At 39.4% G+C, this 26565-nt stretch overlaps 7 protein-coding genes across 8 annotated transcripts; 3 read left to right on the top strand and 4 right to left on the bottom strand.

The window, feature by feature from the left end:
• The first annotated feature begins 1978 nt into the window (after positions 1–1978).
• LOC140786448 (malate dehydrogenase, chloroplastic-like) lies at positions 1979–4597 on the top strand. Its single transcript, XM_073134900.1, has 2 exons — positions 1979–2278; positions 3139–4597. Exon 2 carries the CDS (start codon positions 3176–3178, stop codon positions 4412–4414), a length of 1239 nt encoding a protein of 412 aa, XP_072991001.1. The 5' UTR covers positions 1979–2278; positions 3139–3175; the 3' UTR covers positions 4415–4597.
• A 1905-nt stretch (positions 4598–6502) lies between these two features.
• On the bottom strand, positions 6503–7941 carry LOC140786458 (extracellular ribonuclease LE-like). The gene is made up of 4 exons (XM_073134911.1): positions 7742–7941; positions 7479–7634; positions 7164–7362; positions 6503–6924 (listed from the first exon to the last, which is right to left on the bottom strand). Exons 1-4 carry the CDS (start codon positions 7934–7936, stop codon positions 6701–6703), a joined length of 774 nt encoding a protein of 257 aa, XP_072991012.1. The 5' UTR covers positions 7937–7941; the 3' UTR covers positions 6503–6700.
• A 986-nt stretch (positions 7942–8927) lies between these two features.
• Positions 8928–11415, bottom strand: LOC140786442 (pentatricopeptide repeat-containing protein At3g47530). The gene has a single exon (XM_073134886.1). It carries the CDS (start codon positions 11410–11412, stop codon positions 9577–9579), a length of 1836 nt encoding a protein of 611 aa, XP_072990987.1. The 5' UTR covers positions 11413–11415; the 3' UTR covers positions 8928–9576.
• Positions 11416–11804: 389 nt separating this feature from the next.
• LOC140797475 (protein NLP4-like) lies at positions 11805–12986 on the bottom strand. The gene is made up of 4 exons (XM_073150969.1): positions 12916–12986; positions 12713–12831; positions 12221–12531; positions 11805–12092 (listed from the first exon to the last, which is right to left on the bottom strand). Exons 1-4 carry the CDS (start codon positions 12984–12986, stop codon positions 11805–11807), a joined length of 789 nt encoding a protein of 262 aa, XP_073007070.1.
• Positions 12987–13777: 791 nt separating this feature from the next.
• Positions 13778–15360, top strand: LOC140797404 (pentatricopeptide repeat-containing protein At2g36730). The gene has a single exon (XM_073150850.1). The coding sequence runs from the start codon at positions 13778–13780 to the stop codon at positions 15302–15304; it is 1527 nt and encodes a 508-aa protein (XP_073006951.1). The 3' UTR covers positions 15305–15360.
• A 276-nt stretch (positions 15361–15636) lies between these two features.
• LOC140789425 (ATPase GET3B-like) lies at positions 15637–18662 on the bottom strand. The gene is made up of 11 exons (XM_073139129.1): positions 18485–18662; positions 17942–18153; positions 17774–17836; positions 17517–17627; positions 17176–17250; positions 17015–17083; positions 16847–16912; positions 16631–16705; positions 16460–16558; positions 16214–16348; positions 15637–16138 (listed from the first exon to the last, which is right to left on the bottom strand). The coding sequence occupies exons 1-11, from the start codon at positions 18615–18617 to the stop codon at positions 16001–16003; spliced, it is 1176 nt and encodes a 391-aa protein (XP_072995230.1). The 5' UTR covers positions 18618–18662; the 3' UTR covers positions 15637–16000.
• Positions 18663–18834: 172 nt separating this feature from the next.
• Positions 18835–25868, top strand: LOC140789413 (probable apyrase 6). Of its 2 annotated transcripts, none has more exons than XM_073139107.1 (8): positions 18835–19615; positions 20353–20465; positions 22268–22375; positions 22648–22702; positions 23094–23285; positions 24476–24573; positions 24793–24989; positions 25421–25868. In XM_073139107.1, the coding sequence occupies exons 1-8, from the start codon at positions 19021–19023 to the stop codon at positions 25689–25691; spliced, it is 1629 nt and encodes a 542-aa protein (XP_072995208.1). In that variant the 5' UTR covers positions 18835–19020; the 3' UTR covers positions 25692–25868. The 2 variants fall into 2 exon arrangements, with proteins under 2 accessions (XP_072995208.1, XP_072995217.1); XM_073139116.1 differs by having other exon boundaries at positions 18838–19615; positions 25440–25868.
• The last annotated feature ends 697 nt before the right edge of the window (positions 25869–26565 follow it).

Genomic DNA, 26565 nt, shown 5'->3' with positions numbered 1-26565 from the left:
ATGGAAGGTTTACCAGCTCCCATATGCATAAGAAAAAAAGGCTAGCGTCGACGCAACTTATTGTATTAAGATGAACATTTCAATGTTTTAAATTTCCTTCTATATAATCTAAGTCTTGGTCAGAGTTTGATTCCATGGTAATTAACAGAGAAGGTTAATCTAGGAGAAAGAAAAAAGCTTAAAAAGTTTTGGCAACTGGAGAAATTTTAATCAGCAAATGGACATGTGATGCTTAAGCAGGTTGGATCAATTAAATTTATATTGATTAAAAGAAGTGTTCGTACCCTTAGAATAAAAGTATATCGATGCTTAAATGCATGAATATCGAGGTCTATTTGTACGGTCACAATTTTATATATTGATGTGTTTCCTTTAAATAGAGTTTACGCAGATATTTTTCTTTCCCCGGAAAGAGGGTAGGTGAGAATAATTCATTATCTTAGTCTACGTTGAATAGTCGTTATAAATAGAAATAGAATAAAGCATAAGCTTAAGGACACAAAAAAAAAAAAAAAAACTACCAAAAATGAAGTGCGGCCCTATATATAATTCACAGGAGCATAGAGTCTCGAATTAGTCTATGATTCTATTGCCATCCAGATCCTACAGTCCTAAGACATGGTCATATAAAATGATAAAAATACCAATGTATTAGAGATTAGCCAGAGTAAACTCAAATAAATCTTCCATAAAAGGTATGATGACTAAATCAAAACTACAGTGTGGGCAAGCGAGAGGTAGTAGATGATGGTAGCAAGAGGCGGCATATGAGTCACTGGATCAAGACATTGGCAAGCACATGTCGCAATTGTGCACATAAGAGAAGCGAGAGAAGAAGGCGAATTAAAACGATGAAGCAGTAGACTCAACCCTATGACCAAAACCAACCAACCCTTGGCAAGCCTAAGGCAAAACTCAGAATAGGCACTAAGACGGGCGATGGTATTGAAGGGGCTCGACGAGGAAGAAGCGCTTCAAAGGGCTCATCTTTCCCCCAAAAATGATTCGATGGAGACAAGCAACAGCAATAGAACCTCGGGGAAGAAAATGTGATATAGTGGAAGGGGAACATATTAACGCTCAACCGTAATTAACAAAAACCTTTACTGGTGGTGGTAAATAAAGCTGCAACAACAGCCAGAGCCAAGTACATCTAGCGATCTAGATGATTGTGGAGGCAAAAGGTGGAGGAAGAGAGGAGGTTTAACAATAGAAAGATAAGAAAAATGAGGAATAAGTAGAGAGTTGAGAGAAGGGGAAGGAGAGAGACCAAATAAATGCTAGGGAAACATCTCCTTCTCTCGTAGCCATGCATACTAGGAAGGGGATCGAAAATGGGAAATATAAAGCCCAGGTAATGAGCCTTTAAGAGTGTGTTTCTTTAAGGGATATAGAGATAAGATTTAGTTTGACATAAAAAATAATAGATGTGATTAGGAGTTAAAATCTGATGCCACATTCCAGGAGATGGGATGATATATTCCGAGCGGAAGGATAAAAATGTTATTACCAACAATCTTAATTACTGAAAAATATTTTTTTAGTATTTTAGCTTAACAATAATTACTTAAATATTTTAGTTTCTTCTAGTGTTTATATTTATTTAAATTATTGCCATCTTAAAAATCTTTACATTTTGATTTTTTTTTTTGTTATTAAGATTTTTTATATTAACTTTATTCTATATTTATATTACTTTTGGATTTAATTCTGATTATTTTAAATTGACATGATTGATTTTGATATAATATAGTATAATTTAATGATATTTAATGATGTCATTTAAGTTCGATCTAGTTAATATTAATTTAGAATAGTAATCGAGGACATTTGCGAGAAAAGATTAAGGAGAGAAAAAGACAAGAAGGATCGAATTAAAAATGTTAAAAGGACGTATTAACTGAAATAAAGACATAATATAGGGTGTGAAATGAAAAAACATCGCGAAAAAAAAGAAGCAAAAGGGAGGGCAAAGCGAAACCACGAAGTGGCCGCAGGCAACGTGGCGGGGCAGCTGTCGACCATACTCGTGTGGCCAGCGGCCCTTCGATTCAAACGAAGCCGCTCTCCCGGGTGCTTGCGTCATCTCGGCCGTCCATTCTAGAAGATACCACCATCACCTACCAAACCGGGACCCACTGTGAAGCGAGGAGGAGGAGAGTAGGAAGAAGGCCCACTGTTTCTCACATAAATGCGAGAAATCCAAATCTCGTTCATATATAGAAGGAGAGAGAACACTCTCCTCGTTGTGCGGCGGCGGCGGTATCTTCGCGCTTAGGTATTTCTACATCTATTGAATCTTTTTCTTGTTTTTGGTTCCTCCTAAGTGTCCGTGTAGATCTCAGGGCGGCGTTGAGATCTAACCATATGTTGTTTTCAGAGGCTAATTTGAAGGCGTATAGAAAAAAGTTGATTTTTTTTTTTGTGGATTTCTAAAATATTCCCATATCCATTGAGTACCTTATGAGTACAGGATCCAGAAAAAAGAAAGATTCATCTCGGCGATTTGTTCAATTAAAATCATGAGGTCGTTCTCATTGATACTGATTCTGTTGAGAAGGAAACAGAGAGAAAAAGAAGATGGATAGAAATTATTTTTTTTCTAAATGAAGAAGTGGAATATGGTTGTTTGTTGGATTCTGTCCTGTTCTGCATCTAGTTTTTGGTTGCATCCATAAGGCATTCATATACTTGTACATGGTGATACTTTCTTGATCCATGAAAACAGTTTGCAGTTGTGTATCATGGCTTTTAAGTCTCAATCTAGTTGCGTCTCATATTGTTACTGAGTAACTATTCATTTCATCAAAGAAGAACTAGTTTTAGTGTTTAACTATAGATAAAAGATGCGTATAAGATCCAACTATATAGCTTATAACATGGTTCAGTTCATTGCTGTGTGGATCCACTAGTTATTGTGTTATATATCACTCTAATTGGAGCGTGTAACATGTAAAAGATTCTATTGAGCAAATTAAAGATAAACAGTAGCTATTAAAATTTATCTTTTTTCATTGCAGTTGTATAAACTTGCTCCTTTCAGGTACACATGGGACGTTCTTAAATTTTGAATGCATAACATTTGAGCGGCTTAACTTTTATCTACTGCTTCTTTAAATTTCTTTTATACAAATGCAGGTCCTATATCCTTGAGTGTTCCATTCCATTGTGCGAGATGGAAGCAGCAGCATTTACAACTGTTTCCATCAGCTCACTTGGTGCCCAGACTTGCATAGGAGCAAAATCTAAGCCCTTTGGCTTATGCTTTAGTAGCTCAAAGTCCTTTAAAAGTTTCAGTGGTCTGAAGGCGTCATCATCAATTGATATCGAATCAGAGACGTCCTTCTTGGGAAAGGAAAGTAATGCTGCTCTCCAAGCATCATTTGCGTCAAAGATTGAACCAAAGCTGAGAGTTACAAATCAATTCCGGCCTCGAGCATCGACTTTTAAGGTGGCAGTTCTTGGAGCTGCTGGAGGTATTGGTCAACCTCTAGGTCTTCTGATCAAGATGTCTCCGCTGGTCTCAGCCTTGCACCTCTATGATATTGCAAATGTGAAAGGAGTTGCTGCTGATCTCAGCCATTGCAATACCCCCTCTCAGGTCCTTGATTTCACTGGACCATCAGAGCTAGCCAATTGTTTAAAAGGGGTGGATGTGGTCGTCATCCCTGCAGGGGTTCCCAGGAAGCCGGGCATGACTCGTGATGACCTATTTAACATTAATGCTAATATTGTGAAGACACTTGTTGAGGCTGTTGCAGATAATTGCCCAGATGCCTTCATCCACATTATTAGCAATCCAGTCAATTCCACTGTGCCGATAGCTGCAGAAGTCCTGAAACAGAAGGGTGTCTATGATCCCAGGAAACTTTTTGGTGTTACAACTCTGGATGTCGTTAGAGCAAATACATTTGTTGCACAGAAGAAGAAACTCAAGCTCATCGATGTTGATGTCCCAGTAATCGGTGGTCATGCTGGCATTACTATCTTACCATTGTTGTCGAAGACAAGGCCGTCGGTGGCCTTCAGTGATGAAGAAGTTGAAGAGCTGACTGTAAGGATACAGAATGCCGGTACAGAAGTTGTGGAGGCAAAAGCCGGTGCTGGTTCTGCTACTCTATCCATGGCTTACGCCGCTGCTAGATTTGTCGAATCATCTCTTCGAGCATTGGATGGTGATGGGGATGTATACGAATGCTCATTTGTAGAATCCAATCTAACTGAGCTGCCGTTCTTTGCGTCTAGAGTTAAAATTGGGAAGAAGGGTGTTGAAGCTGTGATATCTGCTGATCTCCAGGGGCTGACTGAGTACGAAGCGAGAGGACTCGAAGCATTAAAGCCTGAGTTGAAGGCCAGCATTGAGAAGGGTATATCCTTTGCCCAGAAGCAGCCGGCAACAGCTGCATCCGTTTGAGATGAATTCTTTTTGGGTCAAGCTTAAAATGCTTTCAGTTTTGCAGCGTAGAATGCTTTCCTTGTTTCTAACTAGGAAAGATGCTTGACAATTCATATGAGCCGATGTATCAATAAATTGTTGTCATAATATTAAACTTCAATAAATTCCTTTTCTTCTCGCTAATGGGACAATGCTGTACAAGTATCTTTGAACCGAATGAAGGCTGAGGATTAAAACGAAGTTCTTGCTTCGTCTCGACCGTCCGCTTGGAATAAGAAAACAATTTCGCAGACCAGCCCCTACAACCCGGGTGCTCATCTGAGAAAAAACTCCAGATCCCGTGCACAAATAAAAAGTAAGAAAAGCTAATTGGTATAAATAATAAGGTGTTATGTGCAATTTTTCCTTTTAATTCAAAAATCATCTTGACTGATGGGCTTTCTTTTTATGGTCGTCACAGTGGGGCCAGTGGCGACTTCTTTGTTGCTTGGAACTTCACACGGCTCTTTCGTTCTTCCCTTGTCCTGGTTCTCGATCTATTTCTATCCATTGTTTTGTTATTTTTTCTTTGGTGTTGTGGTTTTCGTGAGATCTCGGGTGAAAAACCTAGGGTTCCTCGTAGGAATTTATTTGTACTTTTAGTTTGTCTCGTGAATTATGTTTGCAAAGAGAACTCTAATTGATACTTAGCTAGGCCTTATTTGTTTTGAGTTTAGAGATCATTCTGAATTAATTTAAGAACATCTAAATTAGTTCAATAATCAAACATCTCTTTATAACTAATTAAATTTATTTTTTTTAAAAAATAAAATTTAAAAATAAAACTAACCAATCGAAAAAAAGCCTTGTCCGTAGGCACTGACTTGTATGTGTACTTCTCTGACCCTTTATTCGCACCTTGCTCAGCCTTCCATGTACTCAAAGCAATATACACATTCTTCTACCTTTCGCTTTTTATTCTTTTGAGAGGGTAAACATTTATATAGAATTTGACATGTTACTGTTGAATTTGTAGAAGATTCTTAGGCATTTGCTTGATTCATTGACATTTCACTGGAGGACCATCATAGTCAGCCAACTGTTTGAAAGGAATGGATGTGGTCGTCATCCTTGCAGTATGAGTCAGGCCCAAAATACTTTCGGTTGAAGCTTTTGGCCCTCCTAATGGATTTGAAGATGGCGATCTGCCTAGAGGGGATCTCTCCTAATGGATTTCAAGTGCATCATTTTGTCCATTAATAATTTCTCTCTTTAATGCTAAAGTGTTTATGGGCATAACATTATTAGTTTAGAAATATCTTTAATTTAATCTTTTAAACTAACACGTATTCGCATGAATATTCTTAGCACAATTGTTGTTTTAATTGTGAAAAATCTCTTACATGCCTCTTCTATTTAGATTTTTTTTTTGTTAAAACTTAATATGTAATGTCACGCGATCAATTTTAGACTTTTTTTTCAAAAGCTATTTTACTCATATTTTAAAAAAAAGAAAAAAAAGAGCAAAGTTGATAATAGAAATATCAATCATTTAATATTTTGTTATTAACAATGTCGAAAGAATAATTTATTTTTTATAGTTTGGAGAATCAATACGTAACTAAAATATTTTGAGGGACTGCGTTCAAAAATAAATAATAGTTCAGAAAGACTTAGCGCGATTCTTCTTTCATTCCTCAATTTGAATTTACAAGGAAGTTATTGCTGGTGTACTCAAAAGATTTCTTCTGAGACATTTATCTTTTCCCTGTTCTTGGCCATTGCTACGTTGCTCTGGCACCTGGAATGTACTTGTTTGATGCTTCTTATGGGGTTTTGCTCCTTTTCGTATACTTTTTTTTTAAGCCCACATTATTATTAGACCAACATTATTGGCTTTCAGCGCACATCGCTTTTGGAGAGCCACCATAAATAATCCAGTTTATAATAGCGTTACAGTAACGTCATCTTTCCAGCTTCCTTTCAATCCTTCTTATTGTTTGGTTTCTTCTACGTAACGTACGTTCTTGCCCAAATGTACAATTAATGAAGCAAAGGTCCCTTTCGTCTACACCCATTTCAGTGGAACAAGGACCGTTACAAGCTTTTATTCTATAGATTGTTTACTTGGTTCGTAACAGAGTAGTCTTCTTTGGACTTGTCATATCTTCTTTTTGACATACTTGCAAATCACCTCTTACAATTTTATAAGTAATAACAGAGGAAAAGGAAAGATACTAAGATCCGTTAACAAACAATTAAGATGAATGGTTGGCTTCTTCTACTTATTAGAGCTCATAGTTTAATGGAGAAATAGGCCTTACATTAGAAGGCAGGGAACTCGATACTGGAAGAGCACCTGCCATTAGGAAACACTGGGCATTCCATGAGCTGAGTCCCAGAAGTGTCCACACAAAAGTACACCTGATACAATTGACTGTTGCTTGATTCATCTACATTGCATTCTATAAATGGGGTGAAGCCAGTTCCTTCCTTGATGGCATCCTTGATGCTGCTTATGCTATAGAATCCACCATCTGGGTTAATTCCTGCAGTTATTTCCATCAAGAATAATGTGGGTTAGACTAGTGTTAATATACCCTCCTAAGATTTTTCAAGCCTTTTCTTGCTTTTTTTTTTTTATATGAATGCTCTCAGAACTCTTTATTTCCCCTATTTTTATATGAATGCTCTCAGAAAAATATATTACTTCTACTTATATTACTTATATTAAGTATAATCTGAGAAAAGAAGAGAAAAGAGAGGCTTTCTGAAACTATAACGTTACCTGCATTATACAAAGTCTGAAGAAGGTTCACTTGGTTCTTAAAGCTGAGAGCTGCCTGGAAGTAAGCATGCTGATCAAGGACAGATTCCGCGCAAGTTCCATGCTTCTCCCATTCGTGCTCCCAGAACGTCGATCCATCGCCGCTGGGGCATGCCAAGGTTGGCCAGTTCGCCTGCATTCTACCTAAAAGGTCTCTAATCTGCAACCGATCAATTCACATATGATGCTTGTAAGTTCTCTTGTTTTTTTTTTTTTACAACTCTCTATTCAATTGCTACACCTGTGGTGTATTCAAAATTTAGTAAGAACAAGTACCTTTGATCGATCATAAGGGCTACCAGGATCACAGTTGGATGGATACGAACCATCGTTATAGTTTGGCCAGAGGCCATGGATGCCGAAGTCCGCCGCCGGCTTTCCGGTGGTCGGATAGCAGCAGCTCTTCTTGGTGTCACAGTAGGATCCAGGCCACTAACAATTACAACCCCCCCAAGAAAAAAAAATTACGAGTGTTGATCTTTTAGCAGAAGAAAGCAAAACTTGGAAGAAGAGTTTGTGATGCTTATAGATTAAATTACCTGTAGAACAAAGTAGAAGAAGTCGAAATCTTGGGCGCTGCACTCGACTGCCAAGATTAACGCAAGTAGTCCCAAAGATAGGGATGAGATCTTCATAGTTGCTTGCCTTTTTTTTTGGGATTCCTTTGTTACTCTTCTTGTTGGTGTCGTTTGGAGTATATTTATAGACGAGAGTTGTGGGTTGGCATATTCCATGTACATTGTAAGTATTAATTGTGGAGAAGGAGAAGCAATGAAAATAAGGCAAGTGCTCGAAATGTGAATCATATCAAACAGCCAAATATGTAATGTTTGTTTACATGATTGAGATTTGAGAGAGAGCTCTGTTCACATTTGCCGACCTGTTCTAGGCCAAGACGAGTGGGTGTCTCAAATTCTGAAACTCTTTTTCTTCTTTTTTTTTTAAAAAAAATTGGAAAAAAAATTACACGTAGAACTTTTAACTATATAAAAACTCTGAAAAATTAGTTTGAATTTTTTGTTAAATAAATATTTGTAGCGTGATCAATTTTAGACATTCTAAAACTATTCTACTGTGCTTTTTATATGAATTTTTTTTATGTTAAATAATAATGTGACGTTTCTCGTCGATACTAGTGAGAGAGATTAGATGTGAAAATTAAAGGTCTAGATGTAATTAACCTTTAAAACTTTTGTTCTCAGTGTTCATTACTCAACTAATCACCAAGGTTAATTTAGGTTATAAAACATGTCATAATATAAGTGCTTGGGCCCTCACCTCTTGCATATTTTTGGTATGCTTGTTTTCCTATCTCTTGTCTCTTCCTCGACCAGAGATGATTAAATTTGAAAGCAACATATATCCATAGGTGGAGAATGGAGAATTTCTCGGGCATATTCCTTATTGCATCTACCTGTCGATAAGACCAAGACGACAAGCAACGAACAAAAGAGGCGAATAGTTTCACACTTTGCTATCTCATAAATCATACCGATGAATGGGCTGCATGCTCTACTACAAGATTAAAGAGGTCAAGTATATCAAAACTTGGCATAACTCATAAGGTTTGGTATGTGGTATAATGTCTTCATCAACACAAATTAGGAGAGGCCCCCTCCCCTGATCAGCTAACTCAGACCACCGTATATGCATGGCCAAATTCTAATTCGAGGAAGTTTTACGTGTACACTTGGCAAAGGATTCGCAATGGACAATGCTAACGAGTTTCAAAAGTACAATATGTGCCATCAATGGTGTAGGCTTTGAACTGGTTCTGGAATCAACCAAAACTTTGTGATAAAATTGGAATTCTTTCATGATTACATAAGGAAAGAAGAAATTATACAATCAGTTGACACCATCTGACAAAGTTTGTCATGCACTAATGTACACAACCTGATTGACGCCTTCGCGAAAAAAATTCCTGGTAATGTAGGCATTCAGCAGTAATCCACCAGATTTTGTTCAGTCTTTATTCATGAATCAGTAGTGTTCCAGGTCTTAGGAGAAAGATGAATGCCCTGGAAGCAGCACATTTATTGCAAAGCACAGTCCTCAGTGCTCCTTGTTCTCTACTCTTCCTTTTTTTTAATCACACAGAAATTGGCAGAACTCGATCGACAATTTAGCAGCATAACTGGTCAGGTTATTTAAGCTAACTCCATTGTTTCCAATCCATCAACATTGTTTGGCCTAAATGTCTGAGTGGAGTTGTTACCACATTGCTCATGTCAAATGCTGCTATATTAACTTTCAGTAATGGCGATTGAAGGTACCATACCAGTGTTCCTGGAACCTCATGTTCAGAATAGTAACTTGAATAGTTGAATCCCATAAAAATAGTATCAGCTATACGTCCAAGACTTTATATGATCTACCAATAATCATTACACGAGCAGCGACCTTCTTTGAAATGATGAAATCGGCTCCGATCTCTAACAATCACCAGTCTGTTATAAACACTGGAAATAACTTTTGCAAAGGTGTGACAATCAATACAAATTCGAAGGTTCTTTGCAATCCTTATTGTTCTACCTGGCGGACTCACAAGAATACCGAAAGCAATGGCCAACTTTTCACTATGATAAGAGAGTGCACTCTCCTTCCCCTCCAGTTCCAAATTATGCAATTCTGAATCCATATTTGCTACATAACCATCAATCTTTAATTGCTTACATATCTCATCAAGCTTCTGATAAATCTCTGCTTTTCGTGGATGTGAATCATCGTCAACAACAAATTCATGAACTTCACCATTTAACTCTATACTGCTGCAGCCAGGTGTTGTTTGAATTCCTCTATCTTTCATTAACCACCTCACATCTGCTACCTTCTCCCAATCTCCAACAGAGGCATAAATATTCAGCAATAAAACATAATCCCCAGCTTGCTGTGCCTTCAGTTCAATCAGGTGCCCTACGACACGCTCTCCAAGGGCAACATGCCGATGAATTCGACAAGCTCCAAGTAAGGTCCTCCAAAGTGTGGCATCAGGCTCAACTCCCATTTCTCTCACTATAAGCCGATAAGCCTGATCGAGCAAACCAGCTCGCCCCATTAGATCAACTACACACCCGTAATGACATACATTTGGAATCAACCTATACTCAGACCTCATCATATCAAAATATGTCAATCCTTCGTCAATCAAACCACTGTGACTACACGCTGAGAGCACGCCCGTGAACGTCTGCTCATCAGGAGAAACACCGACTTTCAGCATCTCTTCAAAAGCAGCAATAGCATCTCTTCCAAACCCATTCATTGCCAATCCCGAAATCATTGCACTCCAGCTAACGACATTCTTATTAGGTGTTTCACAAAACACTCGGTAGGCTTTCTCTACGCAACCACACTTTGAATACATTGATATAAGTGAATTCCTCACATTCAAAGCATCCAGATAGCCTCGCGCCTCTGCAAACTCATGTATGCGCTCGCCAAAGTCGAGCGCACCCAAGTTAGCGCATGCCTGAAGCAGAAGCAGGCACGTGATGCCATCAGGTTCAGACCCATCATTTCTATCCCGCATTTCATCGAACAAGTGCAAAGCATCTTTAGTCCGTCTATTCCGGGTGTAGCAAGAAATCAGGACATTCCATGCGACGGTATCTCTCCTCGGCATTTCATCGAATATCTGACGCGCATCCTCCCCATCTCCACACGAGGCATATAAACTCATCAAAGCCGTAAGCAGAAGAGAATCTGAGTAGAACCCATCTCGTAAAATCCTCGCATGGACCTGCTTACCACCAGAGAGAGAAGAAATCCTGACGCAGGACTTGAGAACGAAGGAAGAAGAGAATGGGTTACCGCGGAGGCCGAGCTCCTGCATGCGCCTAAAGAAAGGAAGCGCCTTTTGGGGTGTGCTACTCTCGGAGTAGGCTTTTAGTAACGCATTGCAGTGGAAAGTGGTGGGTTTTGGGATTTGGTCAAAGACGAGAAGAGAGTACGCGAGGTCATGGAAGCGAGTGGAGCGAGATAGGAAGGCGGAGGAGATGGATGGAAGGTGGGAGAGGAGGGAAGTGCGGAGGAGATGGGCGTGGATGGGGAGGAGTTGGGCTTTGCAGGAGGAGTTTATGAGGGAGATAAGATGGGATTCGTCGTGGGGTTGGGGTGAGGAGTGGAAGAGGAGAAATGGAAGGTGGATGAAGAGCTTCCTGGGGAGAAGATGATGGAGAATAGAGTGATGAAGACGAGCCAACGCCATGAATCCATTACATGGGAAGGGCTTTAGACGGGGTTAGGTACATCTATCGGTATAATCTTTTTACAAATAACTACCAAAATTTTTGTATTATTGCAGAAAGATCCTCTCTAATTTTAAAGTTTAGTTTCATACTTTCATTTGAAGGTAAGAAATTATATACAAAATAGATATTTTCGTTAAAATTTATAATGCGTTGAATTTTTTTTTTGTACAGATAGAAATATAATTACGAACTTAAATAATTATGTCCATATATAAGATTCATATTATTAAGTAATAAATCCTACAGAAGGTGAGATACTTCACAACAAAGCCTATATATATATATGACAAGCCATTGTTACACAAAAAAAGATTGAAACTTTTTGTTTTTTTTATCTTTTTCCTTTTGGTCAACAAGCATATTGATCATGATCTGCATCAAAGTAAAAGCCAGGAGGAGATGCCAATCTTTGCCTTCCCTCGAGTGCCATGAGCCTTCTCTTCTTGTAATTAGCCTTGAAGCACGCTTGCCTCAACCTCTTGGTCTTTTCCTCCAACTGGATCGATGGCTCCTTCTCCATCAACTTCCTCTCTTGCTCCAGTATCTCTATCGCACTCCTCAACTCTGCCTCTCCTGCACTCCCCTCCTCCCTTCCCAATTCCTGCACCAAAACCAACTCTAACACAAGTTTGACCACCTAGACAAATTCCAAGACTAATTGAGTTAATGCTTTGGAATCGTAAAAAGTTATTTACTAGTGTCGGTGATCACTACGATTTCCAACCAACTTTTTATGTAAATTATATACAATTTTTATTCTCCAACCTGAACATTCTTGATGAGGGTTTGCAAACTCTTCATCTTGCGATGAGGCCATCTGGGGATGCCCAACTCCCTGCACTTCTTCTTCAACAGTGTGAGCCCTACGTTGAGCTCCTTGGCTGCTTGGGTGATAGGCATGTAGAAATAACGAGACACCTCCTCAAATGTTAGCACCTTCTCTCCCCTACTCCTCTCCTCCCTCTTCACATTGGCCCTCCCATTGCTCGAAGCCTCTTCCTCCTTCTTGGGCTCACTTCCATCCATTTCATCCCAGAACCCAATCTCTCCGTTGTTGAACATGTTACCAAACTCATCTATATCACCAATCAAACCCAAATATGAGAGAGAGAGAGAGAGAGAGAGAGAGAGAGAGAGAGAGAGAGAGAGAGAGAGAGAGAGAGAGAGAGAGAGAGAGAGAGAGAGAGAGAGAGAGAGAGAGAGAGAGAGAGAGTTAACTCAGTCATAAACAAGTACATGAACATGGTCATCGCTAACCTTCGAGCAATCCTTGGGTTGGGCAGATGAGGTCCGAAGGATAGCTCTGCATAAGAGGAGTAGCATATAGTACATCTTCTATAGAAGACTCATATGGCCAGTTCCAGACTGGTAACACACTACAAGAAAAAGGTACAAGAAGAGATTAACTAGTGATTAATAGTGATCAAAACTATAATAAGACTTAACTAACTACACATTACCTAAGATCAAGTTGCTCTTCCTCGAGAGCTCCATTGTAACCAATCCAGTTCCCCCATTGAAGGTTGTCCATCTTAGAGATAGATTTAGATAGAGAGAGATGGATATGGATGTTGTTGGAATATATGTGCGAGGAGAAGGGAGTGATTGGGGTGGGAGAACGTGCGCCCGGATCTTCTCTGCATGGAAAATAACAGCCCATGCAAAAGAGGATTAATTGAGGAGAGGTGTGGATTGGAGTTACAAAAAACATACATTGGTGGAATATAAGTATCTAATTAATTCAGGTGTTGATTACTTTATATCGAGGTGGGCGCCAAATTATAACGGCCCTATCCCTACCCCTATCATCTCTTTTACGGCGCTATAATTAGTATTGTTGCGAACAAGAACAAACCCTTCCACGATATAAGATCTAAAGGTTAAATTGTGCTTTTGTTGTTGTTAAAAATAGCCATGATCTGGATAATTAAAATGGCTGCGCACGCAATATCTTTAATGGTTATGATTTAAGATCATCATTAAGGAAAAGAAAACGGATGTGAAATAGTGGTGGCTTCTGCTATGGGATTAATGTCTGTGAGTAGTGGAGGTTAGTAGAAATTAGTGAGGGGATTAAATTGGTGCTAATCCTTGTGTTAATTTCACCACTCATTGGTGCAAGCAGTTAGATCATCGTTACAAGACAATTTTGTTAGTATACCATTCTAACCCAATTCACTAATGGGTCGACTTGGGACGCACATAATATTAACCCGACCCGTTAAGTCATTAGGATAGTTGGTCATCTGCATCTCAGAATGCACGAACTTGTTTCATCCGGAGTAGTAACCGATGAAAAGCCGACAGGTACGACTCTATGGCATGGCTCGCTTCCTCTCTCGCAAGCACCACTACCTCTCCCTCCTCGTCGTCAGCTCTTCTTCCTCCCTCTCCTTCTCCCAGCTCCTTCAACTCCACGCACAAATCCAAGTATCTGGCCTCCACCGCGATGAGTTCCTCACAAGTGAGCTCCTCCGCTTCCTCTCCCTCTCTTTCTCCTCCTCTTCCAACTCGCTCTCCTACGCCCACTTCCTCCTCTCTCACTCCTCTAACCCAACTCGTTCTTCCTACAACCACCTCATCCGTGGGCACGTTAAAGGCGGCTCCTTTGCCGAATGCATCGACCTCTTCCACCAAATGCGGCGCCTTGGGCTCAGACCCAACGAGCTTACCTTCCCGTTCGTGCTTAAATCCTGCGCCCACATGGAAGCCATTCGGCTCGGTGTCCAAGTCCACGCCGACGTATTCAAGAGTGGGGTGGATTCGGTTGTCTTTGTGGGGAACACGCTTATGCTGGTATACGGATCCTGTGGCTGTATGAAGGAGGTCAGGAAGCTGTTCGGCGAAATGCCTGTAAGAACTGTAGTCTCGTGGAATACTATCTTAACTGCTTGCGTCGAGAACACGCTGTTGGAAGAGTCGATTGGAATGTTTATTCAGATGATGGGTTCTGGGTTCGAGCCGGACCAGACTACCTTCGTCGTTTTGTTCTCTGCTGCGGCCGAGATAGGAAGCTTGAGGCTTGGGAAGTGGGCTCATGGCCAGCTTGTGGGAATAGGGTTGGTCATTAGTCTTCAGTTGGGAACTGCTCTTGTCAACATGTATGCCAAATGTGGGGCGATAAGGTATGCTAGGCATGTATTCGACATGATGCCAGTGAGAAATGTGTGGACTTGGAGCGCCATGATTCTAGGACTTGCGCAGCATGGTTTTGCTAAAGATGCACTGCAACTTTTCTCGCAGATGAAGGACTCACTTATCGAACCAAACTACATAACTTATCTCGGCGTTCTTTGTGCATGCAGCCATGCGGGCTTGGTAGATGATGCACGTCGTTTCTTTCATGAGATGGAGCATGACCATGGTATTAAACCAGCGATGTCGCATTATAGTGCCATGGTCGATGTACTTGGTCGTGGCGGTTGTCTCCAGGAAGCTTACGATTTCATTAAAAGCATGGTTATCGAGCCCGATGCGGTGGTTTGGAGGACGCTTCTAAGTGCCTGCCAATTACATAGCTCTCAAGATAGTGTTGACATTGGAGAGGATGTGAAGAAGAGGTTGCTTGCTTTGGAGCCCAACAGGAGTGGTAACTATGTGATAATTGCGAATATGTATTCGGAAGTTGGTTCTTGGAAGGAAGCTGCGGAAGTGAGGAGGATGATGAGGGAGGAAGGATTGAAGAAAGTGGCAGGAGAGAGTTGTGTTGAGGTGGGAGGATGGGTTCGGAGATTCATCTCAGGGGATGATTCTTGTATTGGTTATGAGAGTATCAAGGGAACGTTAGATGGACTTAATATGAACATGAAAAAGATCGAGTCTATTGATATGAATTACGATTTCTCTTAAAGGATACAAGCCTGTGAGTAGGAATTTTTTCACACAAATTTATGAGTAAATGGAGCTGCAGGTCTCTTTCTATCTTGTTGCAAAGGTGAACAAATATGTATAAGGCAAAACACTATCGGAATCCATCAAACATTCTCTGTTATGCAGTGAATGAGTTAAATTATCAAACACCTTGAACACAACATAGTTGACTAGGATGACCCTTCCCTCGTAGAACTCTTCAAAGCTTATTCCCATAAGTTTAAGCATACACCAGAAGAATTTTTTCAAGCTCCTGATGGCATTACAGCGTCAACAGCTCAAACTAATTTAGGAAGAAAGTAGATCAAACATGGCTAATGGTTTTAACTGTGATTTAAGCAGACTAAAAACAGATGAATGTCATACAACATGCCGAATTACATACACTTCTGTAAAAACGGCAATGTTCAGAAAACCAGAGAATGATGCCAAAAGTTCAAGTTCCATGCAACGCCAAAAAAGTTTTCTGTATCTTCTGTTTAATGAATTAACCCATGACAACCGACCCTGATTTCATCCTAGCTATACCAACTGATTGAGACGGAAAAACATTTGTATCATTTGAGCTTTGTGCGTCACCAGTACAATAGTACGGGACAATTGTGAAGTATCAAGCGAGAAAGATCTCTATCGTACTCATTGTATGTATCCTGCTGAGTTGCCATTTGGGGAGACCTATTTCCAAACCATCTCACCCAAAAATCTGAGAGCAGGAACGCCTCTGATCTCCACGTCGACTAGTGGTGCTTGGACTAGCTTTAAGTCCCTAAGCTCCGGATCATTTTGGATCATATCAAGTGCACGTGTTTGATCCTGCCAGAAGGCAAATTTTAGCTTAATATCTGAACAAGTTGAAGTGCGGTATCCCATGGCATTATTTTGTTATACCTTCCTTTTCATTGCGCAAAATTTGCAGTCTGATGCAGATGGTGGTAGAACTTGGTTAACAATAAGCCTCTTCACAGGCACATTTTCTTTCTTTAAGGAAGCATGCAGCCTTGATGACTCATTAATTGCCATCACCTAACAAGCACAATAGTAAGAACATATTAAGCATGCAATGCATTTACGAAAATAAGTTACACACACACAAGAACAACAGAATTATTATATTCACAAAAACAATGAATATACCGTAGGTATTGTCACAATTATAAATTCAGTTGATTCGGTATCACGGAAAAGCTCTCGCACTTTGACCATTCTTTCTCTTAGTTGCTCTAGCTTGTCAGACTACATGAAGAAATGGAACTGGTCAGCAATTTGACAAGCATAAAAAAATTCTCAATCAAGTACTTAGCTTACCGCATCCTGTTGTGTTTCCTCTTGCCCAAAAACTGATTTAATAGCTGAGGTTGCTGAAGTTAGCTTCTTCCTCAACTGAATGGACAAGTTACAGAAAATTCACTATAAGTTGTATTTCTAAGAAAGCTTTTTATATTAAGAACATAAGGCAGTAAACGTACAATTTACAAGATGAACTTACTATCAACTTAAGCTAGCAATCCTCTTAAAACTTACCTTCAAGATCTTGCCAATGGATGCATCCAGAAAATCTGGTAAGGATAAAAGCCGAAGGGTGTGACCCTATCAGAGAAGGAATAATTCAAGTAGGATGAGATGTGCATGGCAAACAAAGGGCATTTAAATGTCTAACTGCCAAATACTTGGTGGCACAGTACTGCTTACTGTTGGAGCAGTATCGAAAACTATGCGGCTAAACATACTGTATTCCTGTGCTTCAACGAATTGCATAACCTGGTAAGGGCATGGAAATGGCTAATGATTAACTATGAAAGGAGTAACAGAAGATACAGAAATATATTGTAATCTCAGCTTTGATCTCAAACCTTTGAAATTGCAATAGCTTCATCGAGTCCAGGAGGTGGTGTGTCCAGCAACTCCCCTAATTTTAGTTCTCCTAGCTTAATCATAATATGACAGTCAGTGAAACGCCTAAACTGAAATGAACTTAGAAATGCTCACAGTTAATATAAATTAGGCTGCATAAAAAGTAATGTTTAGTAAGTATAAATATTAGAAACCGTATATCAGACATAAGCACATATTATTGAGAAACAACTTAGAACAAATCAATAAGAAAAATATATTCCTTCCTGATTTTCTAGAGACATCTGGATGGACTTGGTATCTTGAATAAATTACAGTATAGAACATTACTGAACCCTACCTGCTCAACAAGCATTCCAAGTCCCATACTATCCATGAAATCTTTGACACCAGTCCCCCCACTTTTTTGACTTGCACTGCGAAATTCTTCTCTTGCCTTCTCAGGATTTATCTGCAAAAGCAATACCATTGACCCAACGTTCACGAGAAGCAAGTTAAAGCAAAATAAAATAAAATAAATTGCTATAAGAAAAGGAAGCCCAACGACATATATACCCAGCCTCTCTTTAAAATTTATCCAACTATAACCACTCTTACCTCAAGCGCAAAGAGAGGCGAATCTGGTCCATCAACAGGCACCAACGTTCCTCCAGTTAAATCCTAGAAAGAATATAATTAAAATTTAAAAGAATTCAGCCTACTGTGATTCAAGTAATGCTGCTTTCCCCCAACTTAAGTGTACTCAAATACATGGTAATCACATGCCTGTGCAAAAGAATCGCTTAGCGAATGTGCAGGGTCAGTAGAGACTACAAGGGTAGGATGACCATTATTCGCAAACTTCACCGCAAGGGATGCTGCACAGCTCGTCTTTCCAACGCCACCCTTGCCGCCAAGCATGTAATACTTCCGTTGTGTGCCAGCAGCCATCTCCTCAAACCCGACGGTGGATTCCGTAGGAGTGGCAATTGACCGCACTGCCGAGAAAATTTGTGAAGATATTCTAAATTGAGTATCGCGGTTAACATGATAGAGAGCCCTCGGGCATTGCATTCTAAAAATCATTTGACGGGTATCTCCAAAATACGATTTTTAACACGGTTTAATAAGTAGGCGAATTATCTATTCACATCACTGTATCAAATAAAACAAGTCACGGGCAGCAGGGATTAGCAGCAGTCTTTCGGAGCCAAAAATCTAACGCCTACCATTGATTTGCTATGAAAGAGGAATCGTAAAGAAGGAAGGGGCGACTATCCACCAGTACAAATGGAAGAGGAGGAAGAGGGGATGAGGAGGGAGTCAGACCTCGCAAGCTCCGATGGAATTGGAGAAAAGGCGGCGAGCGAGGAGCTACGAGAGCAGCGGGACATGGCGAGAGGTGGCGGGAGGCGGCGAAGGAGATGCACCGAGCAAGGTGAGGAGAGGGCGTCAACAACATCGTGGAATAGAGAATGAGAGATAAATTCTCAGGTTTGCGACCAAAAATATTGCACAAATTAGGGCTTATTTGTAATTTACGATTTGTTTCTGTTCTATTTTATTTTATTTTATTTTTTGTTTTTCTTGAAACAGAAAAATAACTAGGCCGGGGAGAGGGGCACGTCATAGGTTGTATGACTTTTTCTACTATATACCTTGTACATGATCAAGAATTAATCGCATCTCCAACTCACAAAGATCCCACTTCGCCGGAATACGGAACTCCTCGATAAAATCCGCCGACGTGGAGGCGTATGGCGAGAAGAGGCCGAGAGGGGTGCGCAAAACCCTAGAGAATTCTAATCCCTTTCTCTCCTCCTCTCTCTCTCCATCTCGCTCTCCGAGGACCCTAGATCACTTTGATGCGACGACCGAATGCTCGACCCCAGTCGCCGGATTCCGCCACGGCCACCACCGAGATGGACTCACCCAAGCCCCATCGCCGACCTCCTCCCTCCTCCCGCGTATCTTTCCTCTCCCGGATCTCTTCTTCGGGACCTAAGCGTCGGCATGGCGGGATCTTGCTTCTCCTCGCCGCCGCCGCTGCGGTAGCCCTCTTCTTTATCTCCTCTCGAATCTTGATTTCTCCAAGATTCGGGATCGTTATAGATGGCGGGAGTACCGGGACGCGGATACATGTGTTCGGGTACAGGGCTGGGTGGGGATCAGTTCCGGTGATTGATTTGGAGGTGACTTCTTCGATGAAGGCCACCCCGGGGTTGTCCAAGTATACGGAGGATGTTGATGGTGCTGGGAAATCGCTGGTGGAGCTGCTGGAGTTTGCGAAAGGGAGGGTGCCGAGGGATCGGTGGGGGGAGACGGAGGTTAGGCTTATGGCAACAGGGGGATTGCGGTTGCTTGAAGCTGGAGTTGTGGAAAGAATACTCGAGTCTTGCAGGAAGGTTCTGAGGGGTTCGGGATTCCGGTTTCGGGATGATTGGGCGAGTGTTATCTCAGGCAGGTGATTCGTATCTGGTTGTCTTCTGTAATTCTATCAAGTCCAGAGAATTTGCAGCTTTCAGATGAGCATTTTATTTTATCTAATTACTCTTCGTACTTGTCTTCATGGAACCAACATAGAAAGTTGGTGATTCGTTAGAAGTTAGATGTATTTGCAGAATTCATGCAGATGATACTAATTGTCTATGTTTCTTTTCTAGAGGAAAACTTACTCTGAGTTCAGTGATAAGCATATAACCTCTAATTGAGAAGTTAACCAGTTATGTGAGCTTAATAGTTATAAATTTAGCACATGTAAGTTAACTCTTCTATATGTGTTAGTATCATAAATCCTATTACACAAGTCCACTTATTTCTTTTGAGCTTCTATAGGTATGTGCAATATCCATCAAACTTATGCTTCGGTCTTTAAATCTTTTGCGTCTATCGTATCAATTCTTGTTAAACATAATATTTTCACCATTTTTACCTTTTTCCATAATTTGCCAAAGCAAGTGGTTTTATACCAAATTATATGAGGAGAGAAATGGAAGCCAAGTGTTTTAACTAGTAAGTGATGCAATAAGACAGATGACTAGAAAAATAATGCAGGTATCTCAAGTTCGTTCAGACAATGCAAACAGATATGCCTCCATTTACTGAGACCTTAAATATTTTTCCTACCTACTTTTTCATCACGATAGCTTTCGTAATTCTTAAAGAAAAATCTAAAATATTTGTAAATACTGCTGTAGGCACTGATGAAGGCATATTTGCATGGGTTGCTGCAAACTATGCCTTGGGTACACTTGGATCTGATCCTCAGAAAACCAGTGGGATAATGGAACTGGGTGGGGCTTCTGCTCAGGTTTGCCCTTATATGTATTGAGTAACTTTTGCTTTCATATGTCAATCCCCATCTTGTCAAACTCTTGTTTTAAATATTTTTGTCATTATTCAGGCGATTTATTTTGAAGTGATCCTTGTAAAATGCCTATGCAAATTGGAATCTTTATTGATTGAGAAATGAATGTTTGGAAGATATACAGTAAGAAATTGGTTGACATGGTTGGGTTATTCCTACCAGGACATTAGCTGGACTGATCAAAGAACATATTATGTGTTCTTTTTTATATTATTGACAGCTTGATAGTTGAAAATTGAGAACAGGCATGAGGCCGCTTTCCTTTTTACACTATGCAGAGCCTTCTGGGGCAAGTACAAATTCCAACTGCGGAGAGTTCATAGCCACCTGTTAGCTAAGCTGACCTACTTGTAAGATGCCGCCTGGTTGTATCTCCTTTGGTGCCTGTAAATTTGTTTTTGTTTGAATCTTGTCTCACAAGGCTGCTCATAATCTTAATTTCTTCGTTTCTTGGCTACTTCTTTATGATGTCAATTTCAATGCTGTTAATTTCTCCAAGAATGTTTTCGGTAAAAAGGACTAAAGAAGAAAAAGAAACTTCATTGTGTTTTTTAGTATATATGATCTTCAGACATAACTAAATATAAGTCTGTCCTTTTTCTTTCTTGGTATCTTTCTGGGCTTAGATCTTGGATCCATGCTTTTCTTTAATTGGTCCTCTTTTTTTTTCTGCGTGTGAATTGAATTGAAGGGCTCTTTCTTTCTATTCTCTATTGACAAGTTGGCCTTCCAAAGTTTCATAGCGGTCTCTCTTCTTCGGAGATGTTGGGTCATATATTCGACACCTATAGGAATTATATCAATCTGAGAACAAAGCCATAAAATTTTCTGGACAAATGGTGGTATCTTGAAACAGAATTTTGATTAGTTAGGCAGGAATGGTGTTGGTTCTCTAATATTGTATGATCCATATAACTACTTTGTTTAAGGACAGAGGAGATGGAAAGTCTTACATTCATACGGTAGTAGCTGATCTTGTTTCCTTCGCATTGTCTGTCTTTTCTAATGTCTATTAGCTACTCTTTTGAAAATAGCACATACAAGGATTCCCGTGTTAGCTGGGATAGACTGTGCAATTGGCAAGGATGTGCTAAGCTGATGCCTTGTCACTTTGTGAGCATGTTGCCATTGAAGGCCTCATAGAGGCCTCCTAGGCAGTTTCTTGCATTGCGGCATTTCACTTCTTTAAGTAATTTGATGCAAAATTGGACGCCCTGGGGATTTTTTTTTGGTCAAAGAGTTCTGTGTATTGCCTTATTGTTTTGATGTCTCGAAGGTATCTCAAATAATGCCCTAATGGAAGACTATTTCTCCAACCCATGTTCATTTCTTCATTAGAATCCCAAGTTTTCTCCACCTGATTACCTTTAACATTTTTAATATGTTTGCAACCAATCATGACCTACATGTCACAAGCTCCACTTATGGGTGTTCAGTGGAAATGAAATCTTTTAGATAATTCAGTGGTTTAGGCAATCAATGTTTCGACATGATGATGTCACCTAAAAATGTTTATGTTAGGCGTTATAGTTATTTTATGAATCACTTAAAATGTATTACTTGACTTGACAGTTACTTTTTGCTTTTCTTTTGTTGTCATGTGTACATTATATCATTTTCTCAAGTTTGTAAACTCAAGCCAGTAAGCTTACAAGTTACAAGAGAACACATGATGATATTATTCTTGATTGATCTTTATTCCATTCTAACTGGAATCAGATACTCCTTTTCTGGTTTAAATTCAGGTTACATTTGTTACCAATGAACCTTTGCCGCCAGAGTTCTCACATCTGCTTAAGCTTGGGGATGTCACATATAATCTTTACAGCCACAGCTTTCTGCATCTTGGTCAGGTGGCTCCCTTGCTTTCATATAGGATTATCAAAAAAAATTGAGTTATTGACCAATCCAACAATGACATCCTTTTAGTCGACTATTCTTTGCTGGGCCTGTCTTTGCACTCTTGACTGTCTCTGCTTGGCACATGCCTATTAATTTTGCATAGGGTTGATCTAATATTCATGTTCTTGTCCTAATTTACTTCTGTATTTTCATTTATTATGCTTATGTTGAAACTCTTAGACTATGATATCATGGACTGATCTACCATGCGCCAAACCTGCAGAATGTGGCATATGAGTCACTTCATGAGTTGCTTAGCTCAAGAGACCTGAAATCATGTAAGTTGCTGCTTCTCAAAATTTTCTCTTCATAGATTCTGAATTGAAAGGGATGCATGTCAAACTTCAAGTAATTTGGTGAGGACTAAAGCACACATGAGAAATAATATGATAGATTATCAAATGTCTTCTGTCATAAGAAAGTAAGCAGCAGTGCTCTGTATGTACAGACAAGATCATAACCTCATTGTTTTTTTTTTGTTTGAAAAATAAGAAACTTATGTGTACTTCTACTGAAATTTATGCAATTATGTACAACAATGATGTAATATAGAGATAATATGACTTTTTAGTGCTTGCCCTTTGTTTTTGGCAATATTTTGAATCTTTGATGCATGCACCCTGTTATTTACTAGTAATTGAATGTCAGTCAGACTTTCCACTAATTCAGCTGCAGAATCACTTCAAGCGGCAGTATATCGGGATCCTTGCACTCCTAGAGGATTCTTGCATGGTTTGAAACCGCTGAAGCTATCTGCTGCTGTTCTCAAGTCAAAGACTGGATATAGCTCCACTGCACTTGCAGTTGGTAACTTCTCTGAATGTAGATCGGCAGCATTTGCGCTGCTTCAGAAAGGAAAAGGTAGCAAGTATGCTCTGCAACTCCTGGAGCTCCATATTCCAGCTATGTTTTAGGAGCTTTTATTAGTAAATGTTCGTCTCTTATCTCCTAGAGCTCCACCAATGCCTTTGTGATCAATGTCTTTCCAAAGATTATTTATGATTTATGTAATACCCTTTCATTATATGCTACCCTTTTCTTTCCTTTTTTGTTTTTAACTTTTTTCCCAACTCCTATATGCTATAACTTGCATGAGAGGTATAATTTTATGCCTTGTCTTCTGAGTTAAGACTCTGGCTTAGTCTTCAGTGACATACTTTGATTTATTTTACAACTTCACAAGCTTGGTTATTTTTCCTTTTAGTTTTAGCATCTTCCGACATAGAATTGTAAGGTTTTTTTTCTTCTATCCAATTTAGAACTTTGATAGGAATGGAGGCGTAGTCACACTATTCCAGTTCATGTATCAGAGGAGGTAGCACCATGCTGTCACCGGGCGCAGGGAATGGCTGGGGAAGATTAGAAGGGATGGTAGAGGTTAAGTCGTTTAGTCATTGAGTCTGTCTTTAATTAGTTTAGTCTGTTAGTTTGGTTTATTATAAAAGGAGGTGTAATCGGTTATTAGGGCAATTAATCAATCAATTATTTTTCTTCCTCTCTCTTCTCTCTCCAAGGTCAGCTGAAACTAGCTAGGGGGGTCGATCTCATCTCTTCTTTGTCCAATTTATAGCTTCGGTATTTATAGATAGATCTGTCAGGTCAGATTCTATTAATTGTTCTAGATCTTATGCAAGAGAGCAAGTGGACCGTGTTATATGTCATGCTAGCTGAGAATCAAAAGTTAGAGATGCTTGAAGTAGACATCAATTTAGTATTTATCACGAGCAAGTACACTTTTGATTGTCGAGCATGTTCATGGGCTAGTCTGTGTGGTATTTTATAGGTTCTAGGGACTTTTTACATTCTCTAATTATCTTTTTGCATTTCTTGCTTGGTGAAGTTCAAACTTTACACTTAAGGGGAGATCGAATTATAAAAAAATTAAAGCATTAAATGCTTGATTTGTTATCTTTGTTGTATCTGATTATATTGAAGGCGGTTAGTCATATCTGAATATCCTAATAATCTACTTGATTTAAATTGACTAATAGTAAATGCATATCTTGCTTCATATAGTCCAAAAGATACTGAAAGCTTCTCATTACATGCAGAGAACTGTATATATCACCACTGCCACTTGGGATCGACATTCATGCCTAAGCTTCAAGGCAGGTTCTTGGCAACTGAGAATTTTTTTCATACCTCAAAGGTTAGTTGATTCTTTTTTCTTCTCCTATGTTTTTAAAATTTTTGAGATATTTTGTCCATCTGTTTGTATGTATAAGAGATTCACAATGTGCAAGTGGAAGCTCTTGTTTTATGTATTAATGTTTTGTCCATCTGTGTGAATGCTTTTATACTTGTAGTGAGAAGTACTGTGGTTGCATTAAGTTTTATTCTGTGTTGCTTATTCTTTACTGGTTGATAGTTCCTCGGGCTAGGTCCAACAGCATTTCTTTCTGATTTGATATTGGCTGGGGAGCAATTTTGCAATGACGATTGGATAAAACTTAAGAAGACGTATCATTCTTTGGATGAGGAAGAGCTGCTGTTGTACTGCTTTTCTTCAGCATATATTGTGGCCCTACTGCATGACAGTCTGGGAGTTTCTATTGAAGATAAAAGGTCAGCTCTCTTCCCCATGTGTCATTCTATGTAGGTGCATTAAATCCATATTTGGGTAGATTAGAATGTAAAAGTAGTATGTTACCCTGTTAATCTTGTCTACCAATCATACTTGTAGTGTTGTATATTTTGAGTAGAGCAGCCAGATCTTTCTAGATATATGTATTTTCAATGTGCTATTGGTTCAAGTCATTTCCAATTTTCTTTTCATGCTTTTCCCATAGCAGGGTCCGAATCTATTTAGTGTATGGCTGTATGCCATTATAGATGCAAGTAGGACAAGGTTATGTTTAAATGTACATCAATTTAGAATTCTATGTCAAGTTTTAGTCATCCTTATATAACAAAAACTATTAAACTTTGGCTCAAAGATGATTTAGTTTGCCTGTACCAAAGCCAACGGTGTGTCTTTCCTTCCCTTTGCTGAGCAGGATTGGTTTTGCAAATCAGGTGGGCGGTGTCCCACTTGACTGGGCACTGGGTGCCTTCATCATGCAGAAATCATTAAACCAGAGCCTGGAGTACTCAGATTGGTTCATTGGTGTAATCGGCTATGACTCTTCAGCTCTGTTTACTCTTTTTGTTGTCCCTTCTGTGCTGATCTTTATGGCATGGTCAATCTTGAAATGGAAGAGACCTCATTTCAGGACAATATATGACCTGGAGAAAGGGCGCTACATTATTACGCGAGTCAATCGCTGATCTTGTCTTTGTCTAGCAATCACCGCAGAGGTAGAGGGCGTCCTCCAAATTTAATTTATATTACTTGTAATTTAGTTCATTTTACTGAGGAGTTGTTCGCCCTTGTCTCTTTTTTAATGTTTGACGGAAATTAAAATACTATAATTTGGAGTAGTTTGCTTCCTATCCTTACCCCAATATGCTTCCTATCCTTATCCATTGTGTATTTATTGAGCAATTGGGTTCTTGAGCCTATATATCATTGTCTGGAATCTTAACCTTGCTCGTGTCAGTCTTCAAACATAGCAGTAGAATGGGCGTAGAGGATGATATTTTCTTTTTTGATATATATATATTGTTTAGGGCTGTCAAAATGATGAGCTGAGTTTATATTTGAGCTGAGTCTGCTCACAAGCCGGCTCGCACGGCCCTATAAGGCTTGAATTTATTTATGTAATATTAATTTGTGCTATGAATAATTTGCGACTGGTTCATATTTGTTTTATTTAATCCTAAACAACTAAACAGAAACATCTGTTTTTATGTATTAGAATTCTTTTGATAAATTTTTAGGTTACACCTTGAATTTCAAGCTTAAATCAAGCTTGATCCAATCGGCTAGAATTGATCTTTTGCTTAGGACTCCAGCCCAAATTAGGCGCTTGAATTGAGTTCGCCTTGAAATATATTTCAGTTAGGCTCGGCTTGACTTGAAACAAAGTGAGCTGATTAATTTTGCGCCAAGCCAGATTAGATTCAGGCTCATTCAAGCTCTACTCATTTACAGCCCCTAGATTATTGCTTTGATATAATTTGCGTATAGTTTAATCAGTTTGTTGATGAGTACTGCTACACTATTGTGTACGTCAAACTTAAGGCTAATGATATAACGGTA

This window comes from Typha latifolia, chromosome 1 (assembly GCF_019914945.1).
Source record: "Typha latifolia isolate L0001 chromosome 1, TyphaL0001v2, whole genome shotgun sequence".
NCBI lineage: Eukaryota > Viridiplantae > Streptophyta > Magnoliopsida > Poales > Typhaceae > Typha > Typha latifolia.
Note: the sequence above shows the minus strand (reverse complement) of the source record. Positions and strands in the feature narration are given on the sequence as shown.